This window comes from Rhinopithecus bieti, unplaced genomic scaffold, assembly GCF_001698545.2.
Source record: "Rhinopithecus bieti isolate Rb0 unplaced genomic scaffold, ASM169854v2 scaffold_15006, whole genome shotgun sequence".
Taxonomy (NCBI): domain Eukaryota; kingdom Metazoa; phylum Chordata; class Mammalia; order Primates; family Cercopithecidae; genus Rhinopithecus; species Rhinopithecus bieti.
Window position 1 is genome coordinate 605704 of NW_016808074.1, and position 14646 is coordinate 620349.

The 14646-nt window shown below is 46.8% G+C and overlaps 1 protein-coding gene across 2 annotated transcripts in view; it reads right to left on the bottom strand.

Annotated features, from left to right (window-relative positions):
• Positions 1–331: 331 nt before the first annotated feature.
• The window catches only part of ZNF547 (zinc finger protein 547), an 18143-nt gene continuing 3828 nt past the window's right edge, over positions 332–14646 (bottom strand). The window contains exons 2-4 of one of the 2 annotated variants that reach the window (XM_017885431.1): positions 11979–12014; positions 8331–8457; positions 681–3106 (exon numbers count right to left, since the gene is read on the bottom strand). In XM_017885431.1, the coding sequence (XP_017740920.1) occupies positions 2049–3106; positions 8331–8457; positions 11979–12002 (1209 nt within the window). In that variant the 5' untranslated portion in view covers positions 12003–12014 and the 3' untranslated portion in view covers positions 681–2048. Of the gene's footprint in view, positions 3107–8330; positions 8458–11978; positions 12015–14646 lie in introns of both variants that reach the window. The other variant, XM_017885432.1, reaches the window with a different exon arrangement.

Genomic DNA, 14646 nt, shown 5'->3' on the forward strand with positions numbered 1-14646 from the left:
GTTAGGGACTGCTGCCATTAAGATCATTTAGAGGCCGGGCGCGGTGGCTCAAGCCTGTAATCCCAGCACTTTGGGAGGCCGAGACGGGCGGATCACGAGGTCAGGAGATCAAGACCATCCTGGCTAACACGGTGAAACCCGTCTCTACTAAAAATACAAAAAAACTAGCCAGGCGAGGTGGTGGGCGCCTGTAGTCCCAGCTACTCAGGAGGCTGAGGCAGGAAAATGGCATAAATCCGGGAGGCAGAGCTTGCAGTGAGCTGAGATCTGGCCATTGCACTCCAGCCTGGGTGACAGAGCGAGACTTCATCTCAAAAAAAAAAGATCATTTAGAATTTTGCATAATTTTCAAAATGACACAACCCCTGGCAGGTTCTATGGCTTTGGCATCTAAGCTATTATATCTGTTGCCTAGAACCCACTAAGAGGAATGGTCAGCGGGATGCACACCCCATGACAGGTACACACCTGGAAAGCAGCAGTGAGAGCACTGTCGTTGGGACTGGATGGCCTGGGTGGAGGGCAGGTCCACAGGTAAACTGCTGTTATTTTGTGACCTTACTTAAGATCCTTTAAAATGTATTCTTACCATGAGGATTCTCACACAAGATTATACACCACTAAATATCTACATAGATTGGGGGAGAAACTGATCCAAGGGCTACAGAATGCAATTGGTATTTTGCAAAGATTTCTGTTTTATATTAAAGATGACAAGCTATTTCCTGGTTGTAAACATAGGGAAAAATTAACAAAATGAAAAGGTTCACAGGATAGAACATAGAAACAAGGGGTATTTACAGAATATCTGCATTGTTATAAAAATGGGATAGGGCAGTTCTCAAAATGTAGTCCCTACATCAGCAACAACAAAATCACCTAGAAACTTGTTAGAAATGTTGCCTTCTATGGATTAGAATGAGGACAAATCACAACTTTTGTGAAATGCTAGGAATGTAAAACGGTACAAGTTTTATGGAAAAGTTTCTCAGTTTGTCAGAGAATTAAAGTTAGAATGACCACAGGATCCAGTGGTTCCACTCTTTTGGGTATACCCAATAAGAACTGAAAGCAGGGTCTCGAAGAGATATTTGTGCCCTTATGCTTGTAGGGGCAATATTCACAATAGCCAGAGGTAGAAGTAACCCAAATGTCCATGAATAGATGTCATAAATAAAGGAAGTGTGGCAAATGCCAACAGTGAAATATTGCTCAGCCTTAAAATTTCTGACACATGCTAAAACATGGCTGAAATTTGAGGATATTATCCTAAGTGAAAAAAAAAAAAATGAAAAACACTCTAAGATTCTTCTTCTGTAAAGTACCAAGAGGAGTCAGATTCATAATGACTTTAGCATGGTGGTCACCAAGGACTGAAGAAATGTGGGAATGAGTTGTTATTTAATGGTTATAGAGTTTCATTTTACAAGACAAAGAGTTCAGGATATTATTTGCACAACAATGTGAATGTACCTCAAGTATTAAACAGGACATTACAACAGTTAAGATGGCAAATTTGATGTGGCATGTACTTTACCATTGTTTTTTAAAAAACATGATACTAGTTCTCAGTGCTAAACCAGAGATTTCTGGGTGTTGTTCATCATCTTGGCTACATTCAAGGCACATATGTGGCCCTTCTCCAGTGTGAACTACCGGTGTCTAAGTAGTGCGAAGTAGTAGCAAAATAATGTCACACATTTGCTGTACTCAGAAGACTTTCACTAGTGTGGATATTCTGAAGCCCAATAAGTACAATCTTCCATGTTGAATCTTTACCACTTTCTACTTTATTGAAAAGACTCTTCTTCAGTGTAAACTCTCCTATGTCTAATGAGATGAGAGTCAAACCAAAATAATGTCCCAAGTTTGCTGAACACATATTTCTGCGGTGTGAATTATCTGATACATAGCGATTGGAGAACTGTACCTACATAATTACCCACATTCATGGCACTCAGTCTTTCTCCAGTGTGTAGTGCCTGCTGTCCAGCCACAATATGTTGACGACTGAAGGCTTTCCCACATCCACTGTATTCATAAGGGCCTTATCCAGTGTGGACTTTCTGATGTCTGAGAAGTGTGGAGTTATACCTAAAGAATTTCCCACATTCACTGCACTGTTTTGCTGCAGCGTGAACTGTCTGATGACAAATGAGGTGGGACTTTGTAAGGAAGGCCTTCCCACATTCACTGCATTCATAAGGCCGTTCTCCAGTGTGAACTCTTTGGTGTTGAATGAGGACAGATTTCAAGCTAAAGAATTTCCCACATTCATTGCACTCATAAGGCCTTTCTCCAGTGTGAACTCTCTGATGTCTACTGAGTGTAGACCTTTCCATAAAGAATTTCCCACATTCACTGCAACCATAAGACCTTTTTCCTGTATGAATTCTGTAATGCCTAAAGAGGTTCGAGTTGCACTTAAAGAACTTCCCACATTCACTGCAACCATAAGGCCTCTTTCCAGTGTGAACCCTCTGATGTGTAATGAGTGTGGAACTCCACATAAACAATTTCCCACATTCACTGCACTCGTAAGGCCTTTCTCCAGAGTGGATTGTCTGGTGACGAACAAGGTGAGACTTACAAAGAAAGGCCTTCCCACATTCATTGCACTCATAAGGCCTTTCTCCAATGTGAGTTCTCTGATGTCTATTGAGTGTGGACCTTTCCATAAACAATATCCCACATTTGCTGCACTTATAAGGTCTTTCTCCAGTGTGGATTTTCTGATGGTCAGCAAGTTTATGTCTGTGGCTAAAGGCTTTCCCACATTCACCGCACAAGAAGGTCTTCCCTGCCATGTGAACGCTGTGGTTCTTCACAAATGTCGGTCTTCCTCCATCCCCTCTGGAAAGTTTCTCTCTAATCTGCTCCTTTTGGTGCTGGTGAAGATGTGCTGGACACGTGTACAGTCCCTGCTTGGGGTGTGTTCCATCATGCTCAGCCAGACGCAGAATGTCCTTCAGAAGTGAGCTACATGTCTTACAGGGCTGGGTCTTCTGGGTAGATAGACAGGGCTTTGGAGCCATGACCTGTGACACTCCTATGGAAACACATGGCTCTAAAGGTGCCTCCTCATCCTCAGCTCCATGGCAACAACCTGTAAGAATAAAAATGCTGGTGAGGTGCATGTTGACTGTGATGAGCGGAGGCAACCCCATCACAAATGTCAGTCAGACACCCCATGAAAATGATCATGGAATTGGTGACAGGCATGAACCCTGGTACTGTGGCAGGCCAGGTCTCCCTAATAGCTGAGCAGGCAGGCTTCCATGACAACAGTTTCAGCACTGACTGGTTAAGTTGATTAAAGGCTGATAGTGCCAGTGCTCTCATGCACAGGCTGGAGTGTAAAAAAGTCCACCAAGAGTTTTGCCTAGGCCTTTCCTGGGCCTTGAAGGATGACAAGATCACGAAGGAATTCTTAACAGGACCCATTTAGGATTAAATACGTTTTAAATACGTTTTATTGGAGGTCTGAAGAAACTCCCCAGGCCTCCCTGAATAAGTTTATTGGGGTTCTAAAGAAACTCCCCAAACCTCCATGATTTAGAAGGAGACAAGGGTCATCACTCCAGCACCTGGACCCATTTAGATGAAGTAAATTTACTGAGGCTCCAGAGGAAGGTCTTCAGGACTCAGATCTTGGTTATAGAGAAGTTAATCACTTACATCTTTAGAAGAATGCACACTTACATGTAGACAAGTAGCTTAGAAGGCATATAAGCTCTGGAAAACTTTGTAATTTTGAGTTGGTCTGGCAATAATTTCCAGGCCTTCTCCCTGTAGCCGGTTACAGAAATAAAAACTCTTTTTTCCCAGTTCATCTGCATCTCATTATTGGGTTGCGAGAATAAGCAGCCCCACCCTCAGTTTGGTGTGGGAACAATATGGTTAGGCATTGTATCCCCACCCAGATCTCATCTTGAATTGTAATCTCCATAACCCCCACGTGCCATGGGTGGGACCAGGTGAAGCTAACCAGATCATGGGGACAGTTCCCCCAGGCTGTTCTCGTGATTGTGAGTTCTCCTGAGATCTGATGGGTTTTATTTATTTATTTATTTTGAGATTGAGTCTTGCTCTGCCGCCCAGGCTGGAGTGCAGTGGCACGATCTCTGCTAACTGCAACCTCTACCTCCTGGGTTCCAGTGATTCTCCTGCCTCAGCTTCCTGAACAGCTGGGATTACAGGCGTGTGCCACCACACCCGGCTAATTATTGTATTTTTAGTAGAGACGGGGGGTTCACCATGTTTGCCAGGCTGGTCTCGAACTCTTGACCTCAGGTGATCCGCCCTCCTTGGCCTCCCAAAGTGCTGGGATTACAGGCATGTGCCACAGCACCTGGACGATCTAATGGTTTTATAAGCATCTTGCATTTCCCCTGCTTGCACTCACTCCGTCCTGCCATCCTGTGAAGAAGGTGCCTGCTTCTCCTTCGCCTTCTACCATGATGGTAAATCTCCTGAGACCTCCCAACCATGCAGAACTGTGAGTCAATTCAACCTCTTTCCTTTATAAATTACCCAATCTCGGGTATTTCTTTTTTTTTTTTTTTTTTTTTGAGATGAACTCTCATTCTTTCCCCCAGGCTGGAGTGCAGTAGCGTGATCTCAGCTCACCGCAACCTCCGCTTCCTGGGTTCAAGCAATTCTCCTGTCTCAGCCTCCCAAGTAGCTGGGATAACAGCTATGAGCCACCATGCCCGGCTAATTTTTGTTGTTGTTGTTATTTTTAGTAGAGACGGGGTTTCGTCATGTTGGCCAGTCTGGTCTGGAACTCCTGACCTCAAGTGACCCGTCCACCTTAGCCTCCCAAGGTGCTGGGATTATAGGCGTGAGCCACCAAGCCCGGCCAAATATCGGGTATTTCTTTTGAGACAGTTTTGCTCTGTCACCCAGGCTGGAGTGCAGTGGCGCGATCTCAGCTCACTGCAACCTCCACCTCCTGGGTTCAAGTGATTCTCCTGCCTCACCTGCCGAGTAGCTAGGATTACAGGCACCTGCCACCATACCCGGCTAAGTTTTGTATTTTTAGTACAGATGGGGTTTCACCATATTGGCCAGGCTGGTCTCAAACTCCTGACCTCAGGTGATCCACCTACCTCAGCCTCCCAAAGTGCTGGGATTACAGGAGTGAGTGAGCCACCACGTCCAGCCAGGGTATTTCTTAATAGCAGTGTGAGAACGGACAAATGTAGTAAACTGGTACTGAGGTAGTGAAATACTGCTGTAAGGATACCCGAAAATGTGGAAGTGACTTTGGAACTGGGTAACAGGCAGAGGTTGGAACAGTTTGGAGGGCTCAGAAGAAGACAGGAAGTGTGGGGAAGTTTGGAACTTCCTAGAGACTTGATGAATGGCTTTGACCAAAATGCTGATTTAGCAATATGGGCCATGAAGTCCAGGCTGTGGTGGTCTTCGACGGAGATGAGGAACTTGTTCGGAACTGGAGTAAAGGTGACTCTTGCTATCCTTTAGCAAAGAGACGGGCAGCATCTTGCCCCTGCCCTAGATATCTGTGGAACTTTGAATTTGAGACAGATGATTTAGGGTATCTGGCAAAAGAAATGTCTAAGTGCTAAAGTGTTCAAGAGGAAGCAAAGCAGAAAAGTTTGGAAATTTTGCAGCCTGACTATGCAATAGAAAAGAAAAACCCATTTTCTGGGGAGAAATTCAAGGCTGCTGCAGAAATTTGCATAAGTAACGAGGCGCCGAATGTTAATCACCAAGATGATGGGGAAAATGTCTCTAGCACCTGTCAGAGACCTTCCTGGCAGCCCCTCCCATCACAGGCCCAGAGGCCTAGGAGGGAAAAATGGTTTCGTGGGCCTGGCCCAGGCTGTTTAGTGCAGCCTCAGGACATGGAGCCCTGCCTCCCAGCTGCTGGCCCTAGGTCCCCCTGTTCTATGCAGCCTCGGGACATGGTGCCCTGCATCCCAGCTGCTTCAGCTCCAGCCATGGCTAAAAGGGGCAAGGTACAGCTCCAGCCATTGCTTCAGAGGGTATAAGCCCCAAGCCTTGGTGGCTTGCACATGGTGTTGGGCCTGTGGGTGCACAGAAGTCATGAATTGATATTTGGGAAGGAACCTCCACCTAGATTTCAGAGGATGTATGGAAATGCCGGATGTCCAGGCAGAGGTTTGCTGCAGGGGTGGAACCCATGGAGAACCTCTGCTAAGGCACTGCAGGAAGGGATATGTGGGGTCGGAGCCCCCACACAGACTCCCTACTGGGGCACTACCTAGTGGAGCTATAAGAAGAGGGCCACTGTCCTCCAGCCCCCAGAATGCAGATCCACCCACAGCTTGCAGCGTGTGCCTGAAAAAGCCAGAGACACTCAATGCCAGCCCATGAGAGCAGCTGAGAGGGGGTCTATACCCTGCAAAGCCACAATGGCAGAGTTGCCCAAGACAGTGGGAGCCACCTACTGCATCAGTGTGCCCGGATGTGAGAGATGGGAGTCAAAGGATATAATTTCAGAGCATTAAAAGTCAATGACTGCCTCGCTGGGTTTTGGACTTGCATGGGGCCTGTAGACTTTGTTTTGGCCAATGTCTTCCATTAGGAATAGGTACATTTATCCAATGCCTGTATCCCCATTATATCTTGGAAGTAACTAACTTGCTTTTGACTTTACAGGCTCATAGGCAGAAGGGACTTGCCTTGTCTCAGATGAGACTTTGGACTTGGACTTTTGGGTTAATGCTGGAATGAATTAAGACTTTGGGGGACTGTTAGGAAGGCAGGATTGGTGTTGAAATGTGAAAGGTACATAAAATTTGGGAGGGGCCAGGGTGGAATAATGTGGTTAGGCTCTGTGTCCCCACCCAAATCTCATCTTGAATTGTAATGCCAATAATCCCCACGTGTCAAGGGTGGGTGGGACCAGGTGGACATAACTGAATCATGGGAACAGTTTCCCCCATGCTGTTCTCACGAAACTGAGTAAATTCTCACGAAATTTGCTGGTTTTACGTGTCTGGCATTTTCCCTGCTTGGATTCATTTGTCTTGCCGCCCTGTGAAGAAGATGCCTGCTTCTTCTTTGCCTTCCGCCATGATTGTAAGTTTCCTGAGGCCTCCCCAGCAATGGGGACCTGTGAGTCCATTAACCTCTTTCCTTTAGAAATTACCCAGGCTTGGGTATTTCCTAATAGCAGAGTGAGAACGAAGTAATACAAACACGAAGGCCGATGAGAGGAAGGCCTGCTGTGCAGAGCTGGGCCTGGCAAATACCCGTAATGGGAGGGCCCTGATGATAGGCAAGAACACGAGAGAGGGGTACAGTGCAGAGAGGAGACGGAGGGTCTCCAAATCACTTCTCTGCAAATGGCTTTCCACAAGCCACAGCTGCTGGTGACTAGTGAGCAGTGTGTAGAAGGCTGTGTCTAAACCCAGAGAGATCTGACTGTGACAGAGGAGATGGTGTTCAGGGACTGCTGACAAATACATGCAGACCTCACCTCAAGCAAAGGTCATGCATTGGAGGGCACTGCAAAGGGAGCAGTCGAAGAGAACAGGTAACAGGTGGAAGCCAGGGATTACAAGTCAGAGTAGAAATGACAATGCAGGAAGGAAAGGAAGAGTGAGTTGTGGCAACCGGTCTTGAACTAAACAACAGGGGTCACAGGACAGGTTCCTAGTGTGGTATGACCCAACCTGTGATATTGCACCTTTTCCCAACTCCCAGGAACCAAGATCATGTCTCTCTGAGTCTCTACAGCCCTTCAGGGAGTAATAGCCACCCTCTTGGGTACCAGGGCCCTCCCCATTGCTTAAGGTGACAGTCTGTGAGACCTGAAAGAGACCGGTCCTAGGGGAAAGACACAGAAAGAGACAAGACAGCCCACGCCCAGAGAGACCACCTGATGATATCGCACATTCTATAATCACCAGAACTTCACAGAAGATTTCTACATCCTGCACAATCAAGCCAGTGGTTGACCAGATTAGTGATCAGGTCAGTGCCAGAAATTCCAGGAACAAGAAGGCACCAAGAAATATTGGCAAGAGCAAGGGAACAACAGAGCACAGAGGTCCCATGCATTTGACGAGAACACAGGGCCAGTGGGTCTCTATGTCAACTTCAACATTTCTGGATCCTGAGCCCTTTCTTGCAAGCCTCGGAGCAGAGGGGATGGGGCTGCTAGGAAAAAGGGAGCACAGAGCACACAGCCCAGTCCTGACTCATAGAACATATGTCAGGAAACAAGGAAAAGCAGCAGCACCCATGGTCTCACCGTGGGAAACACAGCGCCACCTTCAGGTAAAAGGAGACAACACAGCCCGACCCAGGACACTGGGCAAGTATGAAGGCCTTACCTAGTGAGGACAACAGGGCCAAGTTCTCCAGCATCACATCGCGGTACAGCAACCTCTGAGCCTCATCAAGGTGCCCCCACTCCTCCTGGGAGAAATATATGGCCACGTCCTCAAAGACCACACGGCCCTGCCAAATTGGGAAAGATGAAGACATGAGTAGCTTCTTTTCAAGCTGTATTTACTTACGTTCTCTATTTTCTACTTATATTTATCACCCATTAAACACAGGGCCAAACTAACAGCCAAATGTGTTTCCACCTCCCCTACCATCCTGGGCACATATTCCGAACCACCTCCATCTCTAACTTTCTCAAACCAGCCAATATTTCCCATGTTCTAAGTCAACCCAGGGACAGGTACTGCTCAACTAGGGACAGTCCCAATAGCCCAGGTGTCCTGGAATTACTAAAACTAGCCAAACTATCCTGACACCCAGCCCTGCCTTGCTTCCCTTTGAAACCCCAAGAGCATCTGTGGACTAAACTAAACTCTCCTCATGGCAATTTTTCTCCTGACCAAATCTGGTGCTTCACCATGTGGCCCTGTGTTATGTGGTGTGCACCCTCCTTAGGGAAANCCATAAATGAAAGCTCCATGGGGGCCAGGCACAGTGGATCATGCCTATAATCTCAGCCCTTTCGGAGGCTGAGGCGGGCAGATCACCTGAGGTCAGGAGCTCAAGACCAGCCTGGCCAACACAGTGAAATCCCATCTCTACTAAAAATACAAAAATTAGCTGGGCATGGCGGCACATGCCTGTAGTCCTAGCTACTTGGGAGGTTAAGGCAGAATTGCTTGAACCCAGTAGGTGCAGGTTGCAGTGAGCCAAGATCGTGCCACTGCACTCCAGCCTGGGCAACAGAGCGAGACTCCATCTCAAAAAAAAAAAAAAAAAAAAAAAAAAAAAAAAAAGGAAAAAAAGAAAGAAAAGAAAGAAAAGAAAAAAAGAAAGAGAAAAGAAAAAACCCAGTGGGTACAATCACTGCTACATTTCTCTCTCCAGGAACTCATCCCTCTCCCCTATACCTCCATTCCTTCCTCAATCTCCACACCTTCCCAGTGTGGAAGAGAAACAACATCCAGGTGGCACAAGTGACTTTTCTCTCCATATTTACATTGGCCACCGTGTCCAGCACAGAGGAAACAGATGGAAGATAAGGTAGAAAAGGAATGTGGGACTCCCATGGGGGGATCCATCCTCTCCCGCCAGCCATTGTCCATGGAGTCACCCAGATCTTGCCTCCCAAGACAACCAAACTCAGACTCATCCTCCTCCCTTGAGCTACCAGGGCCAGGGCCAGGGCCTGGGGCCTCCATTCACACTTCTCCTGCCTAAACATCAGTCTTTGGTCAGCACTCCAATCCCATCTCTCACACCTCCACTCCTGTCAGTTCCACAGACACCTCCCAGCCCACACCACAGGCATTTCCTTCACCTCCTAACAGGCCACTCTGCACAAGAAAACCAGGTGGTGCATGGCAAATACGCTCAGCATCCAGTTCACTCCTAGTCCTGCCCCAGAACACCAAAGTCCCCTAGCACCGGGGGCAGCCCAAAGCCTTGCTGTGAAGGTTCCCTACATGCTCCTGTTTCTCAGTTCACTATCAGCAGCCCAAACAAACCATGTGAGGACTTCACATACTCTCAGCTGTGTCCTGCCTCATGGACACAGGATTGTAAGTTTCCTGAGGCCTCCCAGTTACGCTTCCTGTTAAGCCTAAAGAACTATGGGTCAGGCACAGTGGCTCATGCCTGTAATCCCAACGCTTTGGGAGGCTGAGAAGGGTGGATCACGAAGTCAGGAGATCAAGACCATCTTGGCCAACATGGTGAAACCCCGTGTCTACTAAAAATAAAAAAATTAGCTGGGTGTGGTGGCGTGAGTCTGTCGTCCCAGCTACTCAGGAGGCCGAGGCAGAAGAATCACTTGAACCTGGGAGGCAGAGATTGCAGTGAGCTGAGATTGTGCCACTGCACTCCAGCCTGGGCCACATCTCAAAAACAAACAAACAACAAAAAAAGAACTGTGAGTCAATTAAACCTCTTTTCCTCATAAATTACCCAGTCTCAGGTAGTTCTTTGTAGCAATATGAAAATGGACTAATACAACTCCTATCCTCACCTCATCCCAACTGATGCTTAGCAACTCTCTAACCTCACCCTATTACCCCCCCATCAACCCCATCATGTCCACTCTCCTTCAGAAGCCTTTCTCACTCCTATACCCCACCATCTCACATACACTCATCCCCACAAACACTCCATTCCCTCATTTGTCTAGTGATTCCCCCAACCCCACCACACAAGTACCCAGTAAGAGACCCAGTTCTCATGCCCCATTCCAATTCTCTATCGTCAAACAGCACTGCCACCATAACCTAGAGATGCTGTCACCTAAACTGAATCCACGGCTTCATCCTAGTGCCTACGACAGCCACCGTGGTGTGGATGTCTCCAACCTGAACTCCTCCACCAGGAGTCTCTGAGACATCTGTGGCCTGAACAAACACTGACTCCTCATACTCACTCTGAAAATTCCTTGTACTGCTGACTTCTCCTGTCATAGCTGATGGAGCATCTATAATTCCAAACAAAACCATGGGGCCACTCCAGATTCCCCTTCTATCCTACCTCCCCAGCTGCCTCACTCTCTACATCATAAAATGTGGGCAGCTCCAGTTCAAAACACATCCTGAAGCCAACACTACTCTTTTTTTTTTGAGACGGAGTCTCGCTCTGTCGCCCAGGCTGGAGTCCAGTGGCGCGATCTCGACTCACTGCAAGCTCCGCCTCCCGGGTTCATGCCATTCTCCTGCCTCAGCCTCTGGAGTAGCTGGGACTACAGGCGCCCGCCACCTCGCCTGGCTAGGTTTTTGTATTTTTTTTAAGTAGAGACGGGGTTTCACCGTGTTAGCCAGGAAGGTCTCGATCTCCTGACCTCGTGATCCGCCCGTCTCGGCCTCACAAAGTGCTGGGATTACAGGCTTGAGTCACCGCGCCCGGCCGCCAATACTACTCTTGACAAGTTACCACCAACATCCACCTAGACTGCTGCAGGAACATCCTCTCAGATCTCCCTGCCATTACCCTCATCTCCACAGTCTGTCCTCCTCAGAAGCCAAAGAAAGTTCCTTAAGCTAGGGTCCTATCACTGCCCTCTTCTGCTTCAAATCTTCCCCATCTACCACCTCCCTTAGATTAGAGACCCAGGACCTAGGCTGTCATTCCAGGCCTGATGTTTGTGTGTCTCTAGCCACCTCCCACTCTGCTCCCTATTCCTATCTGATATAACAGACACTTGCAGTTCCCTAAAAATCCAGTTCAGTCTCTCCTCCAAACATTGAAACATTCTTAATCTTGTGCCCATGACACTCTGACAGATGTTACCACGTCAGTTGTCAAAAATGGGAACCACTCCACGTAATCCAGGGCCATCCAGGTAAGGTGTCACAATAAACTTAAAATAATCAAACAAAAATCCCAGACCTAATTTAAGATACTAGAACTGGTGGAACCACCCACTTTTCAGACATAAGAGAGGGAAAAAGAGAGAAAAGAGTGTCAGCACACCACTTTTCTTTATATGGAGGTGCCAAAACCATCTATGAGATAACTGGTAGGTGAAAGGTAGAAAACACTCTACTCACCTGTGCTGGGTTCATTTCTGCCATCGCCAGGGGGCCCTGAGGGAAGAGGGAAACCATGAGAAATGGGAAACCACGGGAAGATCCTACAGGCAGAGTTGGACCACCATCTCTTTTTCCTTACCCTAAAGCAAACTGATCTCAAATTGACTGTATAAACTCAGCTTCTCAGACTTCAGTGTTGGCTCTTAGCAGCACTGTGACTCTAGAAAGAACTGAACCTGCTGGAGCTTCAGTGCTCTCATCTGTAAATAGGTTGTAAGAATGGCTCCCACCCCATAGGACTCTTACCAGTGTCAAACACTGGTAGCTCATCATATGTCTCAGCTATCACTGTTCTTGGGACTAGTGGTTTACTATATGTTTTCAGTGTAAATGATGTAGTAGAATTTCAAAAACTGAGATGTATTTTTTAGCTTTTAAAATTTTAGAGGATATGATACTAAAATTTTCCATGGTACGTTGACAATTATAGGCAAATTTGGGTCAAATCAATTATGTAGTATTTGCAGGAATTTAACTCAATGAGTAGTTTCACTTCTAACTGCCTACCTATGTGTACACACTTAGAAGGACACTGGCTAGTGTTTATACCAGTAAGTGTTTCATACTTTTTTTTTTTTTTTTGAGAGACGGAGTCTCGCTCTGTCGCCCAGGCTGGAGTGCAGTGGCGCAATCTCGGCTCACTGCAAGCTCTGCCTCCTGGGTTCACGCCATTCTCCCACCTCAGCCTCCTGAACAGCTGGGACTACAGGCGCCCGCCACCACGCCTGGCTAATTTTTTGTATTTTTGATAGAGACGGGGTTTCACTGTGTTAGCCAGGATGGTCTCAATCTCCTGACCTTGTAATCCACCCGCCTCAGCCTCCCAAAGTGCTGGGATTGCAGGTGTGAGCCACCACGCCCGGCCTCACACATTCTTAATGAGTTGTAGGGAGGGGCTGAGCAGGTAGGTCAGCTACTGGTCCTCTCTGCAACCAGGCCTGCCTGTTAATAAGGCTCTGAGGGGAGCTTGCTGGGAGACCTTGACTGGGGCAGATCATCCAATCTTGCCTTGATATGTGGAGAAGGGGAAAACGCAGTGCTCTAGTTTAGAACCCAGCTGCTCCACTAGCCCGGATAACTTTTTTCTTTTCCTACAAAAGAGTGGCCCTGAGGGTCAGTCAAGCCTATAGGTGCAGAATATAAACCATCTGAAACCTTAGTCTCCATCCCAAGCCCATTCCTTATTCCATCCATGCCTCCCTTTTTCTAGGCAGAGGACAAAATCCTTCCTATGGCAGGTCGGTGCCTTTCTAAAGTAAGTGTCTGGCTTATGGCTCCACCTATGGTCTGAACCCCAAGTATCAGCTCTCTCCTCCCTCACCACATAGCTCACAGGCAATGACATTCAGACTTCCCTACTAAATTGGATCCTCAGGGCCCAGTTCAATCTACACCCTCTATTCTTTTTTTTTTTTCTTGAACAAACATCTTTATTTAAGAAATCAAATAGGGTGAAAATGATGGTAGCAATTTCACACAAGGATACAAGACAAAGCTTAGAATTACTTGCTCAAAAGTTATTCAGAATGGAACAAAATTGTTCAAGTGCTCCCAATGAGCACAGGTTGTATTACTTGCTTTTCAATGGACATTTACTATTGTACAGTAAGATCTACTTATCATAGGAACACAGACACAATTCCCAGCCCCCTCTGATGTACTGCCTAAAAGACTAGGTACAAATGTTAATGTAATCCAAGCTTTTCTTTGACAACAATCCTAAAAATTGCCTTACAACTTTTACAAGTACGGGTATCAACAGTTTACTGTCTGAGGGAAAGGAAATATAAGAATATAAAGTGACAGAAGCAACAGACTTCACTGTGGCCTGGAACTGCTCCCAGCCTCCTATTTTACAAACATGATTCAGGTTCTCACATTATAGCAGGATCACTATTCCTACCCTCTGGCAGAAGCAGACATGTGACACATAGCACTGTACAAGTGTTTCTTTGGCTTCTTGAGTAGTGCTGTGTATACTGCCTATACATTTTTATAACATCTCTAAATGCATAACGTCGACGTATGTGCTAACAACACTTCACTCCCAACTGCAGAATATTTTAGTTTTAAATCTAGCTACCAAATCTTGACTATGACATTTGTTTTGGATTGTTACATTAAGATCAACCTATCTGGGCTGGGTTTGGTGGCTCACACCTATAATCCCAGCACTTTGGGAGGCTGAGGCAGGAGAATCGCTTGAAGTTAGGAAGCGGAGGTTGTAGTGAGTCAAGTGCCATTGCACTCCAGCCTGGACAACAGAGCGAAACTCCATTCAGAAAAAAACAGAAGATCAACCTATCTGAATTGGGAAAGTCAAAAGCTTATTCCCAGCCAGGAGCAGTGGCTCACGCCTGTAATCCCAGCACTCTGGAAGACTGAGGCGGGCAGATAACCTGAGTTCAGGAGTTCAAGACCAGCCTGGCCAAAACGGCAAAACCCCGTCTCTACTAAAAATACAAAAATTAGCCAGGCATATGCCTGTAATCCCAGCTACTTGGGAAGAAGGAGAATTGCTTGAACCCGGGAGGCAGAGGCTGCAGTGAGCCAAGATCGTGCCACTGCACTCCAGCCTGCATGACAGGAGCAAGACTATCTAAAAAAAAAAAAAAAAAAAAAAAAA